General features: G+C 35.7%; 1 protein-coding gene across 1 annotated transcript in view; it reads right to left on the reverse strand.

Annotated features, from left to right (window-relative positions):
- Nucleotides 1-19,350, reverse strand: part of trappc11 (trafficking protein particle complex subunit 11) — a 53,268-nt gene that overhangs the window by 9,805 nt on the left and 24,113 nt on the right. The window contains exons 12-23 of the mRNA XM_056472193.1: nucleotides 18,635-18,713; nucleotides 18,507-18,561; nucleotides 18,268-18,413; nucleotides 18,114-18,175; nucleotides 16,755-16,887; nucleotides 11,719-11,849; nucleotides 11,480-11,635; nucleotides 8,599-8,786; nucleotides 7,311-7,459; nucleotides 3,025-3,146; nucleotides 2,815-2,934; nucleotides 2,631-2,696 (exon numbers count right to left, since the gene is read on the reverse strand). Of these exons, the coding sequence (XP_056328168.1) occupies nucleotides 2,631-2,696; nucleotides 2,815-2,934; nucleotides 3,025-3,146; nucleotides 7,311-7,459; nucleotides 8,599-8,786; nucleotides 11,480-11,635; nucleotides 11,719-11,849; nucleotides 16,755-16,887; nucleotides 18,114-18,175; nucleotides 18,268-18,413; nucleotides 18,507-18,561; nucleotides 18,635-18,713 (1,407 nt within the window). The remainder of the gene's footprint in view (nucleotides 1-2,630; nucleotides 2,697-2,814; nucleotides 2,935-3,024; nucleotides 3,147-7,310; nucleotides 7,460-8,598; nucleotides 8,787-11,479; nucleotides 11,636-11,718; nucleotides 11,850-16,754; nucleotides 16,888-18,113; nucleotides 18,176-18,267; nucleotides 18,414-18,506; nucleotides 18,562-18,634; nucleotides 18,714-19,350) is intronic.

Here is a 19,350-nt window from a genome sequence, read left to right on the forward strand (position 1 = left end):
ACACAAAAAAACATAGACATTTATCTGAATCTGATAATTTCAAAATGTCTGACTTTACCAGTAACAAAATGTGTATTTACAATAGGGAAAATAAATATAGAACACATCATGTTTTTTTCCTGGGAATTATATTTCTAAAGAAGCTGATGACATGAAATTGAACCAAATATCATATGGAGAATGAAGTCACATGAATTACTCAGCTGTGAGTTTTTCACAGACTTCAACAGATTGTAAAAATCTTGATGGTTCTGTGGGTCTCGTCTATCAAATCTGATCTTTATTCTGTATTTTCTATTGGATTCAAGTCAGGTGATTGGCTTGGCCACTCTACAGCTTGATTTTCTTTCTCTGAAAGCATTAGAGAGTTTACTTGGCTGCGTTTTGGATCATTGTCTTGCTGAAATGTCCACCATGGTTTCATGTTCATCATCCTCGTAATGTACAGTAGATGTTGGACTGAAGCAGCTAATATTAATTTACAATGGTAGAGGGTTGCTGAAGAACTACTGAGAGATTCCAGCTGCTTACTGGGCTTTCACTACCTTTCTACACCTCCCTTTCTTCATGTGTTCAATAGTTTTCGCCTGTGTCATTTCATTTTATTACACATAACTTAATAACTAAACTTATTAGTTTTGTTTTCTTTGCATATATGGATTTCTTTGGTTGTTACCAACATCCGGTGATAATTTCAAGTCAACGGCACCTAAAGAAATATGTTTTCTGAGAAAAATGGTGACATGTTCAGTATTTATTTCCCCCACTGTATATGTTGTCAGTGACCGATGTATCAAACTAATTCTGTATATTAAGCTTCAGAATTTTGAATATTTGTATTCTGATGCCACCTCTGCAGAAAAGATTAAGTCCACATTCACTTTAGCATTTTAATCAACAATCCATTTTAATTTATTTACATCGGTACTTGCATAACTACTCACACCATGTGTTTGAAATAAAACCCTCTTTTTAAAATTTGGCTTAAAATATTTTTTTTGGATTTAGGAATGTGATTTATATTAAAAAGAGATGCACCAAAAAGTCAAAACTGAAACCAAAACTTTTGGATGCACTTGGCTGAAGACCAAAACCGAAACCAATAATGCTTTGTAATAATAATTTATTATTTAATTAAATAAAGACAAATAAATTAAGCCTTTTTTTATGTAACTCAATAAAATAATCACATTTTATTGATTAAATTTTATTGACAGTGAACTAGTCGAGAGGTTTCATTTTACCAGCGTTACCATAACAGGACAGTAGCACCACTGAAAGCAGCAGGAACAAGTGTACTACATATGAATGCGTTGTTCAGTGTAATTTGAGCAGACTCTGCTTTTCTGGTGATAGTAATTACGTTAAAATATATGTGTACATGAGCGGAATTACCACAGAGAAGATCTGCACTCTGCTGCTCTTGTGCTTTGGTTGCCACAGCAACAAACCACCCTTGCACAGCACAAGCCTTTAAAATCAATGGGTTTTTATCGAAGTGCTTTCTGCATCTGCTGTGAAAGCCCTACAGACTGCACAGTGACTACAGCAGGAGGGATAGTTAAACTAGTCAAATTTAAGTTTATAGCACTTTCCAAGATGCATTTTTAAACGTTTCTAGCACTTTACAAGTGTGAAAATTTACATACATATACATGATTTCAGATGCTATATTGTATTGTATTGTATCGTATAGTACTGTAACTTATAGTATCATATCGTATAGTACAGAATTAAAGGAAATATTTGATGAAATGTTTTCCTCAAGCCCAAGATTGGTAGATCATGCTACAGATGAGTTTCATTTGATGCAAAGGCAAAACAAAAATGGTTTTAAGTAGTTAATTATTATTACCTATTTAGTAACAAATAATTATGAAAGCAATACAATTACATTTTCAAGCAGTTTTTCCAAAATTTAAGCACTTTTTAAATCATGAAAACACAAAATTGAAGCATTTTCAGGTATTTCCAGCACCCCGTAAGAACCTTGATCATAACCAGGGCCAGACGGAATCTGCGGACGTTTTTTGCTATTTCTGCTGAGAATTTTGGTAAAAATCTGCGGATTTCTGCGGAATTATTTTGGGAGTATCATAACTAAAACCTTAATATGTGAAATAAAAAATAGTATCTTTTTAACTTTTATTTAATGTTTAAAATGCAAATCCAATTAGATTCACTTTATTTAGTGAACAAAGCAAGTCTCTCATATGATAGATCTACTAAAAGACAAAAAATATGACTGTACAAATTGCATTGTACATAAATCAGATGAACATTTTCATATTAGTCAATAATACTACTGAAATTAATTTAAAAACTGAATAAATATAGATTTACACACATTTACTCAAGTAAATAAACAGAATTAATGATGGGCTAAAAATCTGTGGAAATCTGCGGCAAATCTGCAGAATTCTGCACGCACAGATTCCGTGTGGGCCTAATCATAACACCCACCCCTAACTTTTGAAGTATGCCAGCTGTCCCTATTCACCTCTGTCTGTATTATTGAAAAATAGCAGCTGAACAGTTTTGTTTTCCCCAGAAGAAAGTAAATTTGAGCTTGAAACAAGTAAACGACCATGGATTTTCATTACCGAAATCCCCCAAGTGAAACCTCTTACCTTACTGGACACAAACTTCATAGCCACTTCAAAGGGAACAACCGTTTCGACAGTAACAGTTTCATCCTGTAAGTGAAAAACACACAACTCCGTGAATGAAACTGAATACCGGTGTAAAAATTATTCATAAATTAAGTTTCATGTGTGATATCCTTTTAACAAAACCTAAGGATACATTACGTACTTTGTGACACTTGCAAGTAATGTCCTTGCCCTCGACCGTGGCGCTCACTGAATAGGCTACATGAAACAGTAATATTCTGGATCCAGTGCTCACGCAGCGGATATACAGAGGCTTCACAATCTGACACACGAGATAACAAGAAGTTTACGACATTACACTTGAGTCAAGACCATTGAATGAATATTTTATTCATTGTAAAAGAAGTGGTACCTTCTGGCCAGGTTGCAGATCTCCGAGGGGAATGTCAGGAAGCAGGGCGGGATGAGAATCGTCACACACCTCGGAGCCGTTTAGTGTGATTTGGGTGGACTGTGTGAGATTGGCATCCTGGCCTAATATAATAGAATAACACGATAAACACAAATAAGAATGCAAGAAAAATTAACGCATGACATTTCTCTGGCTGAAATTAATTCTAAAAAATTCTAAATTTCAACATTTTTAACTTCAACGTGCAATGGCATTTGCTGCCAATTGAAATGTATAAAATTGCATAACATTTTAATTAATAGATAGAATAAGTGTCTAACTAATAAATACTAGTATGCAAAAATCTAGTATTTAACAGATACAAGTGACTAATGAATAAGAACTAGTATTTCTAATATATTAACTGTCATTTACCATGTACTGGTCACTATTGGAATACAAACTAGAGACCAAAACTTTGGAATTTGCTATAAGTAACAACAGAATAGTTACTAAACGCTATCAAAATAATTACTATTAAATAATATCAAAAAAGGCGACGCAGTGGCGCGGTAGGTAGTGCTGTCGCCTCACAGCATGAAGGTCACTGTTTCGAGCCTCGGCTGGGTCAGTTGGCGTTTCAGTGTGGAGTTTGCATGTTTTCCTTGCATTCGCGTTGGTTTCCTCAGGGTGCTCCGGTTTCCCCCACAGTCCAAAAATATGTGGTACAGGTGAATTGGGTAGGCTAAATTGTCTGTAATGTATGAATGTGAATGAGTATGTGAATGTGTATAGACGTTTCCCAGAGATGGGTTGCGGCTGGAAGGGCATCCGCTGCGTAAAACATATGCTGGATAAATTGGCGGTTCATTCCGCTGTGGCGACCCCAGATTAATAAAGGGACTAAGCCGAAAAAAAATGAATGAATGAATATCGAAAAATTACAGTATCTAATGACTAATTACCAGAAAGGTACCATCTGATTGGTCAAACTGGAAAACAACCTACACTACCTGACAAAAGTCTTGTCGTTCATCCCAGTTGTAAGAGCAACAAATAAAAACTTGACTTCTAGTTGATAATTTGGAAAAGTGGCAGCAGGTAGATTTTTCTGATGAATCATGTTGAACTGCTTCCCAATCATCACAAATACTGCAGAAGACCTACTGGAACCAGCATGGACCCAAGATTCTCACAGATATCAGTCAAGTTTGGTGATGGAAAAATCATGGTTAAGGGTTACATTTAGTATGGGGGCATGACAGAGATCTGCAGAGTGGATGACAACATCAACAGCCTGAGGTATCAAGATATTTGTGCTGCTCATTACATTACAAACCACAGGAGAGGGCTAATTCTTCAGCATACTTCATACTTCAGCCTCCACATCAAAGTTCCGGAAACCAAAGTAGGTCAAGGTGCTCCAGGATTGGCCAGCCCAGTCACCAGATGTGAACATTATTGAGTATGTATTGAGGAGGCATTGAAGATGAATCCAAAAAATCTTGATGAACTCTGGGAGTCTTGTAAGAACGCTTTCTTTGCCATTACAGATGACTTTATTAATAATTATTTGAGTCATTGCAGAGATGTATGGATGCAGTTCTCCAAGCTCATGGGGGTCATACACAATATTAATTCTTTTTCCACTGCACCATGACTTTATATTCTATACTGGACATTATTTCTGTTTAGTGACAAGACTTTTGTCTTAGCAAAGTCAGACTTTACTGTCCTAATTAAATAATTAAAAATCAAGGCATGATCATATATTATTTTGGTAAATAAGCGTAATCTAGAGGCCTTTGCCTTTCATATAAGCTACTTTTGATACCAAATGATCAACTAGAAGAGAAGTTATTATTTGCTGTTGATAAAACTTGTATAGGCAGCAAGCCTTTTGTCAGGTAGTGTATGCATGCAACAAACAAATACTTTTCATATTTAATTATATTTTATTTATTGCACATCTATATGAATATTAAATATATTATTATCACAATATATTGTGCCAGCTTAACTTTAAAAAAACATTATTGCAATGTGTGGTTTAACTTGGTTGTGTTTGTGTTTTCCCCTCATTCAAATGCTCTAATAAAGCCATTTGGAATGAAGTATGCTGCACACACAGAGCTCACTTACTTACAGAAGGCTGCTTTTAAGTGCTCATGTGCACGTTTGCTCTGAAGTGTGCTTGAAGTATGTTTGAGTATTTCTGATGACATCATAGACAGCGGCAGGTTTAATAGACTAATGCACAGATTCATATTAACATATATGGGTGCTTTGAGCCAGTTCATTCAAAAGGGTTCTTGAGACTTGAATGCACTTTCATCTAAAATGCTTTTATGATGTGAAATGAAATGTAAACATGTTATGTTTCAAGGACAGTACACAACGTTTGATATGTTAATGGAAATCTGTGCATTAGCACCAGCCTATTAGAGTCACTGCTGTCTATGACGTCAATAATAATCAAACAGCAATATCGCTAAGCAAAAAATAGTAAAATAATCTATCACAGTGCTTGTAGATATTTAAAGCACATTCAGGTTGCTTCACACTGTAAAGTGCCTCTTTTTTGTCATATTTTAACAGTATATACGTTTTTAAACTATATTTATAACTACATATACAGTGCGAACAGAAAGTATTCAGACCCCCTTAAATTTTTCCCTCTTTATTATATTGCAGTCATTTTGTCCTCATTAATGTACACACAGCGCCCCATATTGTTAGAAAAACACAGAATTGTTGATATTTTTGATTTATATAAACAGAAAAACTGAAATCACATGGTCCTAAGTATTCAGACCCTTTGTTCAGTATTTAGTAGAAGCACTTATTTGATCTAATACAGACATGAGTCTTTTTGGGAAAGATGCAACAAGTTTTTCACACCTGGATTTGGAGATCCTCTGTCATTCATCTTCGCAGATCCTCTCCAGTTCTGTCAGGTTGGATGGTAAACAGCCATTTTTAGGTCTCTACATAGATGCTCAATTGGGTTTAAGTCAGGACTCTGGCTGGACCATTCAAGAACCGACACAAAGTTGTTGTTAAGCCACTCCTTCATTATTTTAGCTGCGTCCTTAAGGTCATTGTCTTGGTAAAAAGTAAACTTTCAGCCTAGTCTGAGGTCCTGTCACTGTACCTGGCATTTATCTTTCCATCGATTGCAACCAGTCGTCCAGTCCCTGCAGCTGAAAAATACCCCCACAGCAGGATGCTGCCACCACCATACTTTACTGTTGGGACTGTATTGGACAGGTGATGAGCAGTGCCTGGTTTTCTTTATACATACCGCTTAGAATTGAGGTTCAAAAAGTTGCATCTTGGTCTTGGTCATCAGACCAGAGAATCTTATTTCTCACCATCTTGGAGTCCTTCAGGTGTTTTAAGTGTCTTGCACTGAGGAGAAGCTTCCGTCGGGCCACTCTACCATAAAGCCCCAACTGGTGGAGGGCTGCAGTGATGGTTGACTTTCTACTACTTTTTCTCATCTCCCGACTGCATCTCTTGAGTTCAGCCACAGTGACCTTTGGGTTCTTCTTTACCTCTCTCACCAAGGCTCTTCTCCCCCAATAGCTCAGTTTAGTCGAACGACCAGCTCTAGCAAGGGTTCTAGTCGTCCCAAACATTTTCCATTTAAGGATTATGGAGGCCACTGTGCTCTTAGGAACCTTAAGTGCAGCTGAAATGTTTTGTAACCTTGGCCACATCTGTGCCTTGCCAACAATTCTGTGCAACAATTGCTCTGACATGCATTGTGAGCTGTAAGGTCTTTTATAGACAGGTGTGTGGCTTTCCTAATCAACTCCAATCAGTATAATCAAACACAGCTGGACTCAAATGCAGCACCATCTCAAGGATGATCAGAAGAAACGGACAGCACCTGAGTTAAATATATGAATGTCACAGCAAAGGGTCTGAATACTTAGGACCATGTGATATTTAAGTTTTTCTTTTTTAATAAATCTGCAAAAAAGTCAACAATTTTGAGTGTTTCTGTCAAAATGGGGAGCTGTGTGTACATTAATTAGGACAAAAATAGCTTAAATGATTTTAGCAAATGGCTGCAATATAACAAAGAGTGAAAAAATTTAAAGGGTTTTGAATAATTTCTGTAGCCACAGTATATATAGTCAATCACTTGCTCAAAATCTCCAAAAACTAATTTTATTTTATTTTTTTTTATTAAAAAACACTAGATAGAACCAAGTGTATCAAGATATGACATAAAACATTGGTAAGAACAGTCCAACAAAAAGAAAAAAAAATTACAATAATTTTCTTCCAGACAGTACCTGGTTTGAGGCCTGCAGTGAGTTTGATGTCTTTGGCCACAGTGTCTTCTTCTGATTTGATGGTAACAGTCATACAGAACATCTCATTGGTCAGCGCTGGAGGCTCATGAGTCAGCTGTACAGAGATTTTGGGCACTCTAGAGATAATCCTACAGGGATGACGGGAATAATTTGAAGTCAAAACATTTCAGATTAAACAAACATTTCTAATGATTTACCAATCACTAGGGAGGAAAGATCAGTCATTATTTTTTTTATTTCATAGTAGCTTAAAGGAATAGTTTACCCAGAAATGAAAATAACCCATAATACTCAAGCCATCCTCAGTGTTTAGTCTTTCTTTTTTCAGATGAACACTGAAGGCATGGGTTTTCTGATGGATGTCCGCTCCAGGATGGAGTAACACATATCCTTCGTTATGTCTTTATGATTATTAATGAAGTTGAAATTTTAAGAGCCTTGATTATACTGTATGATGACCTTAGTGTAATCCCTTTTCACAGTAAAAATGGAATAATATGTGTGCCATTGCAAATGATCTGTTTCCTCACGATCTACCAAGCTAAGTCAGAGGTCATGGAGACCTCTTGAGCGGACCTGAACTCTTGAAGGATTGGAAACAACTGTTACCCTAGCGCTGTCTGACTTTTGTATGTAAGGCCTTAGTAATCATTGAAAGATAGAGTCCGGAATTACACACACGGACATTTTCTATCAAGTCTATGTGTGTTTTAAACAGTCAGATTAAAACACCTATATGTTTGACGCAGTTAATGATGTTATGTGAGAGTATAATTGATTTTGTGATTGTATGCAGAGTGGCCTACGAACTCTACGAGATTGCTGAAACTGGCTTCTGCTGATGAAACTGCAAACATCTTTCTTTAATTGAATCTCTTGACTTCAGCTCTTCTTCATGCGACAGACTGGTTATTTTCAGGGTAAAACTGTCGGTTCCTCTACAAACACAGTCGGAGTTGTTTTAAATTTTATCCTGGATCTTCCAAGCTGTATAATGGTGTCGGTTAATGGCATTTTTACAGCGCCAATGGGTTAATACATGTCTTATCAACAGAATCAATGTGTTTTTAACAAATTTAACAAATCACTCACTTCCTGCGGTTGCCAAATGTGAGTTCTTGGCAATTTTTTTTGGGCTGACCTCTGATTTGATGCATTTCTGGGTGAACTATACCTTTAAAAAAATAACTATACATTTAAACCATACATTTCTGTATTGACTGGTAGTGATTTACTTGTTTTCTATACTGATTTTCAATTAACTTACATAGTACTAGACTGTATAGACACTGTGTCCCAGTCCACATGCTGCTCAGGGAGGCGTGTCCTCCTCTTAAAAGAGCGGGAAGCTTGCAAAGTCTCATGGGAAGAGGCCGCATCTCCCCAACCGCCCCGCCAGTTCAGATAGACGTAACGGCCCGTTTCTCGACCTAACATGAGTCCCACACTGGTGATCTGAAAGACAAAACCAGACAAACATCAAACACTAATCAGCTGCGAATCTGTGACATCACAAGATCAGAATTTAAAGGGACAGTTCACACAAAAATGCTAATTTCCTAATTTACTCACATTGAAGTGGTTCTAAACTTGCTTAAGTTTCTTTCTTCTGTTGAACACAAAACAAGATGTTTTGAGGAATGTTTGGAAAAAGCAGCCCCTTTTCACTTAGTGATACCAGTAAATATCCAGAAAATTTCCAAAACAACTTTACAGGTACATTCAAAAAAGTGATGTTCACACTAGCAAGGATGTTCCGGAAGTTTTCCGGAAAGGACCATTCACACACCCATTTTAAAATACTGGTAAATTCTGACATCATTAACCAGAAATGAGCTCGAAAGAAGCTGTGTTTGTATTTGCAAACACTAAGAGGGTCAGGCTTTGCATGACAATATCAGGTCCCTTGATACCCAAAACTTAACAGCGCTTTAATCCTTAAAAGCAAGACAATTAGATGGTTATTTGAGGCAAAAGTAAGTTAAAGTCCAGGTGAAACTGAAGTTGCTGAGACTTTTATTTCAGTATGTTGATGTACTTCCAACTGAAATAGAATTTTAAGTAGGGGACGGGGATTTATTTTTGTGCATTATTCCCTCATAGCAAACTAACGGTAAGAGAGGGCATTATTATACAGTTGCTATGGAAGTCCTGAAGTTGATGTCAACAGAAGGACTGGCACTCCAAACACGAAAGCAAACGATCAGACAAAAAAATTCATTGGGTTAACTTGTACGGATTAAACAATTATTTTTGTTATTTTACGAATAAAGTAACAAAGTAAGCTAGCAAAATAAACATCGTAAAATTTTGATTTCACACCGACTTTAATTAGTGTGAGCTGATCCCCAAACTAAAGTGTGACCAAAATGATATTCAAAATTGGTCAATTCATTAATTAATAAAAATAGATCTTGAAACAAACATTAAAACTGTTACAATGTGTAGCTTTTTGCTCTTTGTGCGGTACACTTTCACATGGCAAAGTTTCTAAATGGACCAAAACAAACAAACAAACAAAGTCCTATATATTCCACTCAGCTGTCATACATCGTTATTTTAATTTATGATGATGAGCAATAAGACATTATAAGTGAAAAGCCGCACTTTAATTTTGAATAGTGACACCCACAGACAGTCACCGAATATAAATCAAGATGAGTTATGAGTTAAGATTTGAGTTAAGATTTTCTCATAAATAGCCTCATTTCAGTTGTCATGGGATGTACAACTCTATCTATTGAACCGATCAATCTGTTGGCTGTCATTTTTGTGACATTTAATTAGTTATTTTAAAATAAGACATTTAATAACTTTCTTGTCATTATTAATTATAAGCTTGGAAAAAAAAAACGTTGGCTGGAATTATGCATTATAGTTAGGCCGACACGGAATCTGGGTCTGCAGAAATCTGCAGATTTTTAGCCCATCGAAGCTATTTATTTACTTGTGTAAAGTTACTTTTATTCAGTTTTTAAATTAATTTCAGTAATATTATTGACTAATATGAAAATGTTCACATGATTTATTTACAATACAGTTAATTAAGTCATATGTTCTGTCTTTCAGTAGATATATTACGTGAGAGACCAATATCACTTAACAAATAAGTGGATCTAATTGGATTTGCATTGTTAACATTAAATAAAAGATAAAAAGATATTATTTTTATTTCATATATTACGTTTTTAGTTACGATACTCCTAAAATCACTCCGCATAAATCTGCAGATTTTTAACAACATTCTGTGCAGAAATACATTATAGAGAGAAATAACAGATGAACCGAGACTGCAGTCAGATCATGAAGCAGATCAATGTTGATCTTTCTTTCGAGGTGTCATTGTAGAAATGATTAAAACATTAGGCCTACTACAAAATATTATAAGAATAAAATACAGAAAACATTTCTAATGGTAATTTTGGTTAATGTTCCTAATGGATAAACAGCCCTCGTTAATATTTCAACATGCTTTCATTTTCGTAATCAAAATTAAACACACATTTACCAGTAGAAATGATGACATCCCGGCCTACTCATAATTCTCATTCATATAGCCATATGTATGGCTATTACATATCCATGATACACTGGGATACAGCCTGGTTCGTTAGATCGTATTGCCTTCTCACTATAATCGATCCGCTCCAGAGTTTGCTTCAATCGAGCCATTGTTTTGACGCCAGATCGCGATCGGGGTGTTCACATATGCTAAACAAACCGAGCTAATGGGGCAAATGAGCCAGGTTCCAAAACAAATGTCTAGGTGTGAAATCACCCTAAAACTTTAGCACGCAGCTGCTTTTGATCCATACAAACCAAAATGCTTAACCATAGGATAAAAATGTTGTCACTAGAATTCAAAAAGCAGAAGCGCTATCTGCAAAACAGCTATGTTTACAAATTTGACTAAATTACAAAGGGACAGTTCTGAGGATGGATAAGTATTGTGAAGAACTTCGATGAAGAAATATGGAGGAACACAAATTGGCTGTTATTGCTGACATTCTTCAGTATATCTTCCTTTGTGCTCAACAGAAGAAAGAAACTCAAACAGGTTTGAAACAAGTAAGTGGAGGGTGGGAAAATGATGACAGAATATTAATTTTGTGTGAACTATCCCTTTAATCTAATGAAGAGGTTCGTACCTCAATTTTCTTTCCAACATCTTCTGTTTTGGCTACAAAGTTGAAGCAGTACTTGCGGGTTTTGCCAGGGACGAGACACATGTTTTCCTGGGAGGAAGGTTCTAGAATATCCTTGCCTTTATAAGCGTCTTCAAGCAAACAGTACTGGTTATACTCCTGCAATTTAAACAAAACCATTGAGGAACAAAATCTAAGTAGTATGTATGTGTGTCTGTGTGTGTGTTTTATATATGCTGTACCTGGTTGCTGAGGCTGACGCACAGCTTTGAGAAGCGCACCGGATGTGGACAGTCGGCTCTCACGTAGACATGCAGCTGGACAGGCTCATCGATGTGGAAACTGGGGGACAGGAACTTGGCTTTGCACTGAACTGAGAGGGGAATATAAAAAGGTAACCCTATTGCATAACATCACGCAATATAACAACAACTTACAGTACTGAAATGAACAGCTTTTGACTCCACATTTGCCCCAAACAAAACAGACACTAGTTTTAAAGTTTGGAATAAGGCACTAAAATAAAAACATTAGAAACAGCGATGAAAACAAAAATAACAGTCTTCCTACAATATTTATCTCAGCTTGTAAAGGAGCCAATATGACCAAAATAATTACTAAATTATAGAAGTCTACAAGACAGTAATTTAGAGAACACATATTATATTAAAAATAAATGGGAAAAAGAGGGTAATAGAGTGGAAAAGTATTTTAAAAACACAGTGGAAATCAACATCCTCCTCAGACTGAAGGGAATTTGGTTGGAAAAACATCATTCATTTTTTCGTCACCCCTGAGCAGAGAATATACTTAAACAAAAATGCAGTCTGCTGGAGACTATGTGGCTCAAATGAAGTGAATCGTTTACATATATTCTGAAAATGTTTAAAAATTCAGGCATTTTGGCAAGAAATTCAGAGAATTTAGAGAATATATTTCCATATCCCCATCGATTTTTCTTTCTCAACTCTATACTTAGGGCTAAAAAAAATCCTATGCTAGAAGAAAAATCCGACTAAAAATTTTGCTGATAGCCTTTAAAAAACCATAACCAAAATATGGTTACAGCTTGAAATACTTTAAATTAGTGACTAGATCAGGGTTCATACACATTTTTACTACTAATATTCCATGACTTTTCCGTGATTTTTCCCAGACTTTCAAGTAAATTTTCATTACCTAATGTTTCATGCAAAGTCTATGCGTGATAAAAGAAAAACAATGCATGTTCAAATTTATTACAGCATATTGTAAAACACTCAACAATCTATTTAGTTAAAATTTATATTTAGATCTTTTTAAAATTGATTTTGATAATTCTTACACCGCACTAATAATGTGAGAGTATGTGATTGGCAAAGGACAGAAAAGTAAACAACCTATATTCAAGTGTACAGAGATATCTGTTTTCCATGACTTTTCCAAAACTTTGTGGGTTTTTCTGTTGCCAAAATTTCATGACTTTTCCAGGTTTTCCATGACCATATAAACCCTGCTGGTTTGACAATTTATGAAATCTATGAGATGGAGAGGCTAACAATGAACTGTCGTTTACAGACTGAGGAGTTTAATGAGACATGGAGAAAATGGGTAGAATATATTCTTCCATTATGACCAAATTTATTATAGAATGTATGCTGGATTTTATTTTGTTTATTTTGTGTATCATTTTTTGTAATGACAGAAAACATAAAAAAAGCTAGTGAGAAAAACTTAAACAAATAAATAATTTACATTTAAGATCCTAAAAGTACCATTCTCACAGTTTCATACAGTTGAAGTCAGAATAATTAGCAGCCCTTTGAATTTTCTTTTTTAAATATTTCCCAAATGACAGAGCAAGGAAATTTTCACAGTATGTCTGATAATATTTTTTCTTCCGGATAAAGTCTTATTTGTTTTATCTTGGCTAGAATAAAAGCAGTTTTTAAAATGGTTAAACAACATTTTAGGAATAAAATTATTAGCCCCTTAAAGCTATATGTATTTTTTGATATTACAGAACAAACCATCGTTATACAATAACTTGCCTAATTACACAAACCTGCAAAGTTAACCTAATTAACCTAGTTAAGCCTTTAAATGTCACTAAGCTGTACAATATTATTTAGTACTATTATTAGTAAAATATTATTTACTGTCATCATGACACAGATGAAATATATCAGTTATTAGAAATGAGTTATTAAAACTATTATGTTTAGAAATGTGTTGAACTGTTAAACAGAAATTGGGGGGGAAATAAACAGGGGGGCTAATAATTCAGGGGGCCTAATAACTTTGACTTCAACTGTACATCTAATTGAAATGGTCCTCAAATGAAAAAAAAAAATAGTAGCGTGGAGCATGATTTCGCCCTTTGAGAGCTGATTGGATCACTGAGAGATGGGCATTGCTAACAAAATAAAAGAAGATTGACGAATGGACAAAATCAGGGCAGAAACCTGACAGGGCCTGATAACCTGCAATAAAGAACTGAAGGCATTTCATGTGACCAGAAGTGAAGAAAAGTCATTTCGAGGGGAGGTTATGGTATTTGATTAAAGATTATGAAGGCAAATGAATGTTTACTAGGGCAGCAAGGTGGCTCAGTGGTTAGCACTGTCACCCTACAGCAAGCAGGTGGCTGGTTCAAGTCCCGGCTGGGTCAGTTGCCATTTTTGTGTGGAGTCTGCATTTTCTCTCCATGTTTGCGTGAGTTTCCTCTGGGTGCTGCGGCTTCCCCACAGTCCAAAGACATGCACTATAGGTGAATTGAATAAAATAAATTGGCCATAGTGTATGAGTGTGTGTGATTGAGTGTATGTGTATGCGTGTTTCCCAGTACTGGGTTGCAGCAGGAAGGGCATCCACTGTGTAAAACATATGCTGGAATAGCTGGCGGTTCATTCCGTTATGGTGATCCCTGATAAATAAGGCATTAAGCCTAAGGAAAATGAATTAATTAATGTTTACTAAATATTAAAGAGCACAGATTGTTTATACCACAAACTACTAATATATATATATATATATATATATATATATATATATATATATATATATATATATATATATATATATATAAAAACAGTTAATTTTGATTTAATGCCACCTTAAATGACTTTACAAGATGGGCTGGTCTGAATATTTAAGACACTATCTGGGTTTTCCACACACAACCCTTACTAGGGTTTATAGAGAAATGTCCAAAAAAAAAACTAAACTATCCAATAAGCATCAGTTCTGGTTGGTTTCACAATGTCCTCATCTTCAGGTCAGGTCATCTCAAACTGTTTCTAGAACATGACCATGAGTTTACTATACACAAATGGCCTAAACAGTCACCAGTTGTCAATTCAGCAGATTCGCTTCATGGCTGTATGACTGACAGATTTGATGTTATCAGGTCTAAACCAAACTCAATCTCTGAGAAATAATGTTTCCCGCATTTGCCAAATGCAAGCCACAAAGAATTAAGGCAATTCTGAAGGCAAAAGTGGTCCAATCTGGTATTAGCAAGGTGTATCTTATATAGTGCCTTTAGAGTGTTTCTGCATATACTGAAAGATTTTGGGTTAGTTTTTTTTTTTCTTTTAAAAACCTTTAAAACCTTTACTTTTATTAAGCATGGAAGCATTAAATTGATCAAACATGGCGATAAAGGAATTTATAATGTTATCCAAATGTACCTTTTTTAATGTAGTTTTCAAAATTGCATTCATGCAGTGTATTATATCACTTCAATGTTTTTATGTAATATCAAGTGGCAACCTCCCGCTCTCCCTCAGGAAGCCAATACGGAAGTAACTAAAACTGCAATTCATTGACTCGCCTTGGGGGGCTGGCTCTAGAATATCCAAATGATTTCTGACTGCATTGGTAAATTGGCCATTTTTACAGCTGATAAATACGTTTACAGCCTGGTACAAAAGATGGCTTTGCTGCATACAGCCATGATAACCCTTCATGACAACTGTGAGGGGGTGAATTTTTTTATAACTCATCCGTTTGGTTTTTATTAAGTTATATTAAGTCTGCATAATTAAGGGCGTGGACACTTGAGTGACAGCTAGGTCTCGCTGCTCGCTGTCTCCTCACTTCAGCTGATTCCGGCTGATTAGCTGTTGAGCTCGGCATATACATCGTATCTTTGTTTTGTTTAATGCTTTTTTACACAGTCAGTTGCCTTTTGGAATTATTTCCTGTAATTATCAGATACTATAGTATCTTTATAGTATATTTATAACCTGTATATTTATAACAATCTGTACATACAACTCAACATCCAGGTTTCTTCACTAACCGCATCTGTTTAATGTTCATCATTTTTTATTATTATTATTTTATTTTTTCAGATTTATTTTGTGTTGTCACTTGTCACTTTATGTACACTGGAAGCTTCTGTAGCCAAAACAAATTCCTTGTGTGTGTGAAGCACACTTGGCAATAAAACTGATTCTGATTCTGATTCTATAGCATGCTGCGTGCACTTAATTGTGCTCACAAACCGTTCGAGTTGCCTCTATTTCCTAGGTGAGTGAAATTATATATTTGTATACCATCTCTATAAATGTATTTGTTTTATTTAAGATCATTTATCATTTATAATGTTCTTTAGACCTATAATGCACTCCAGAATCTGACAGATTGATTAGCTGTAGGCTATAAAACATCATCTGAAGCGTTGTCATACAGTGTTATGCCTGGATTTCATCAATAGTCTTGCATTTACTAACACGGACTACATTTGAAGTGTTTTGAAGTAATTTGGGTTTTTCTCCTGCAGAAAAACATAAGTACAACGTTTAGTGGCTCAATGTATTACTACAGTGTTTTTAAAAGTCTAAACACTTTATTGATATAGTGTACAACCAAGCACAAGTGGTCAGAACACAAACGAGTCGCAGGTAATGAAGTATTAAGCGTTTCTTCTAAAGTAAAGTCTGTCTGAGCCAGGTCTAAGCAAAATGCCAGCAGGTGTCTGTAGCTCCGCTCACTCTCCGCCTCTTTGCCCTTGTTTGGTATGCCGCGGTCAGTACGATGACGAGCGAACAAAATGGTGACGGTTGGCCACGCCTACTTGTAGCTTCTTTTGCAGTGTTCAGAAACTTATGGGTGACGTCATGGATACTACGTCCATATTTTTTACAGTCTATGTGTAATATCCAAAAAACACAAAAAGGTATGTGAATGGAAATAACAATTTTTTTTTAAAAGATTATGACATTTGACATGTGTTTCTGTTTGTTTTTCAGGTTATGATCAGTGACTCAGACCAATCAGCTGAAAAGCCTACCAAAGGGCACATAGTCCTGGACATCAATGGTGAACTCATTATTGCCAGCCAGAGAGACACGGTCACTCCACAGAGATTGGGCCGCCTTTACAGAGACCGGATCACAGTCGGGTTCAGGCTCAGGGACTTCATTCTGACAAAGGAAAATGACAGTTATAGCCACTTTGAAGGGGTAAATGAACACTCCACTTTTGTCCTCTAGAGTAAACAGTAGAGTTTTACCATTTTTTAATACATTCAGCCAACCTTCAGGTCTTTAGCTTAGCTTAGCATAGATCATTGAATCGGATTAGACCGTTAGCATCTTGCTAAAAAATTACCCTAGTTTTGATATTAAAGTATACTGCATAATGATATTGCAGTTGCTGTGTACTAAGACTGACAGAAAATAAAAAGTTGCTATTTTCTAGGCTGACATGGTTAGGAACTATGGTCTAATTATGACATAATCAAGCTTTGTGAGGCCTTTTATGTGAAGCTGCTTTGTGAAGATGCTTTTGTCATGATCATGTGACCTACCAGCATCAGTTGCGTCGCTTCACTCCAATTCATGAATCTCTCACGGGGCATCATGGAATAGCGTCATGTCATTGGATGCGCACTTTAGAATCTCACCGGAAGTAGTAGCTCATCCCTGTACTTCTCTAATTCTATGAATTTGGACATACTACTCGGCTCGCATACTGTTTTTAGCATACTATATAGTATGGAAGTATGCGATTTTTGATGCAGCTATTGTCTTGCTGAAATGTCCACCCTGGTTTCATCTTCATCATCCTGCTAATGCAGATGTTGGACTGAAGCAGCTTATATTCATTTACAATGGCAAAGGGCAGAGGGTTGCTAAAGAACTACTGAGAGATTTCAGCTGCTGTCTGAGCTTTCACTGCCTTTCTACACCTCCCTTTCTTCATGTGTTCAATACTTTTTCCCTGTGTCTTTTCACTTTATTACACCTTTGACACTTTTAGCATAGCTTAGCATAAATCACTGAATCAGATTAGACCATTAGCATCTTGCTCAAAAATGGAGTGAGAGTATAGTTCCTAGGCATATCAGCCTAGAAAACAGCAACTTTTAATTTTCCACCGGTCTTAGTACACGGTGTAACTACAGAAGAGCCAAGCTTTAAATAGAAATATAATCACAACTTTGGCAATTTTTAACCAGGATGCTAATGGTCTAATCTGATTCAATGATTTATGCTAAGCTAAGCTAAAAGTGCTTCCGGAAATCAGCTGAATGAACAAAGAAAATTATAAAATTCAACTGTTTAACTCTAGTAAATGTACAATTTTCCTTTAAATACAAAATACATAAACATCAATATTTTCAAGTCTACTATATTTTCATGCATACCATGAGCACTTTAATCAGATTCTTCTCAATCCTGGATTTCTGATCTTCAGAGAGGACAGAGGCTAAACCCACAAACAGAAACACACACGTCTTAGCAAGCACAGAATTTACTGATTAAGCTAAAGCCAATAGTCAATACACAGAGTTAACCCACCTCTGCCCACAAGCTCCATGGAGTAGATGATGTAGTCTTTGACTTGTCCCATGAGGTATGAGCACTTAAGAGCCGTGCACAGGATAGAAGTCAACAGAGACCACCAGCGCTCCGTACGGTAATCGCACATCACATAATCCAACAGCCTGGGAGTCATAAATTAACAGCTATATGCACTGGACAGGTATAAACTCATATTAGGAATGCCAAACTTACTGTTTATTGATATATTGACTCACTTTAATGCTTTGGTGTAGTCTTTTGCATGATAATACTCCTCTCCCATTTGAACCACTGCGCAGTGAGAGCAAAGTTTTTGTACTGCTGAAATTAAATAACTGAAAAAATTGTGTGTTTTTGGACTTACTGAGATGACTCTTCATTCGTGGACATTTGTACTTCTTAAACTGTGCCACAGCATTGCTGAGGAGAGCAATGATCAGCTCCTGAAATGAACACACATTTCACAACAGTTAGGAGAGAAAAAGGTTAAATTTGAGCAGGAAAATATATTATATAACCAAGTATTACAAGTATTATAGAACCAGCTATTTGAAAATTCTGAACCATTCTGAAATTTCTGACATGAGTAAATTTTTCCTGGAAATATTTCTAAATGAACTGTTAATACAGAATTGAACCAGATTTTGGTAAAATAAATAAATAAAAAATAAACTTAAACAATACAAACATAAAAATAAAACAAAACAAAATCTAAGAAATGAGTTATGTACAGTTGAAACCAGAAGTTTACATACACTCTAAAAAAAAGGAACATAACCATTTAAAAAAAAATGTCTGATGGTAAATCATACTAAACGTTTAATATTTTAAGTCCGTTATGATTACCTAAATTATTTACATTTGCTAAATGCCAGAATAATGAGAGAATTTTTATTAATTTCTAGACAGTCAAAAGTTTACATACATTTCCTTGGTATTTTTTTTTTTAGCTTTGCTTTTAAACTGTATAATTTTGGTCAAATGTTTTAGGTATCCTTCCACAAGCTTCTCACAATAGTTTGAAGGAATTTTGGCCCCTCCTGACAGAATTGGTGTAACTGAGTCAGATTTGTAGGTTGT

The sequence above is a fragment of the Danio aesculapii genome, chromosome 14 (assembly GCF_903798145.1).
Source record: "Danio aesculapii chromosome 14, fDanAes4.1, whole genome shotgun sequence".
NCBI lineage: Eukaryota > Metazoa > Chordata > Actinopteri > Cypriniformes > Danionidae > Danio > Danio aesculapii.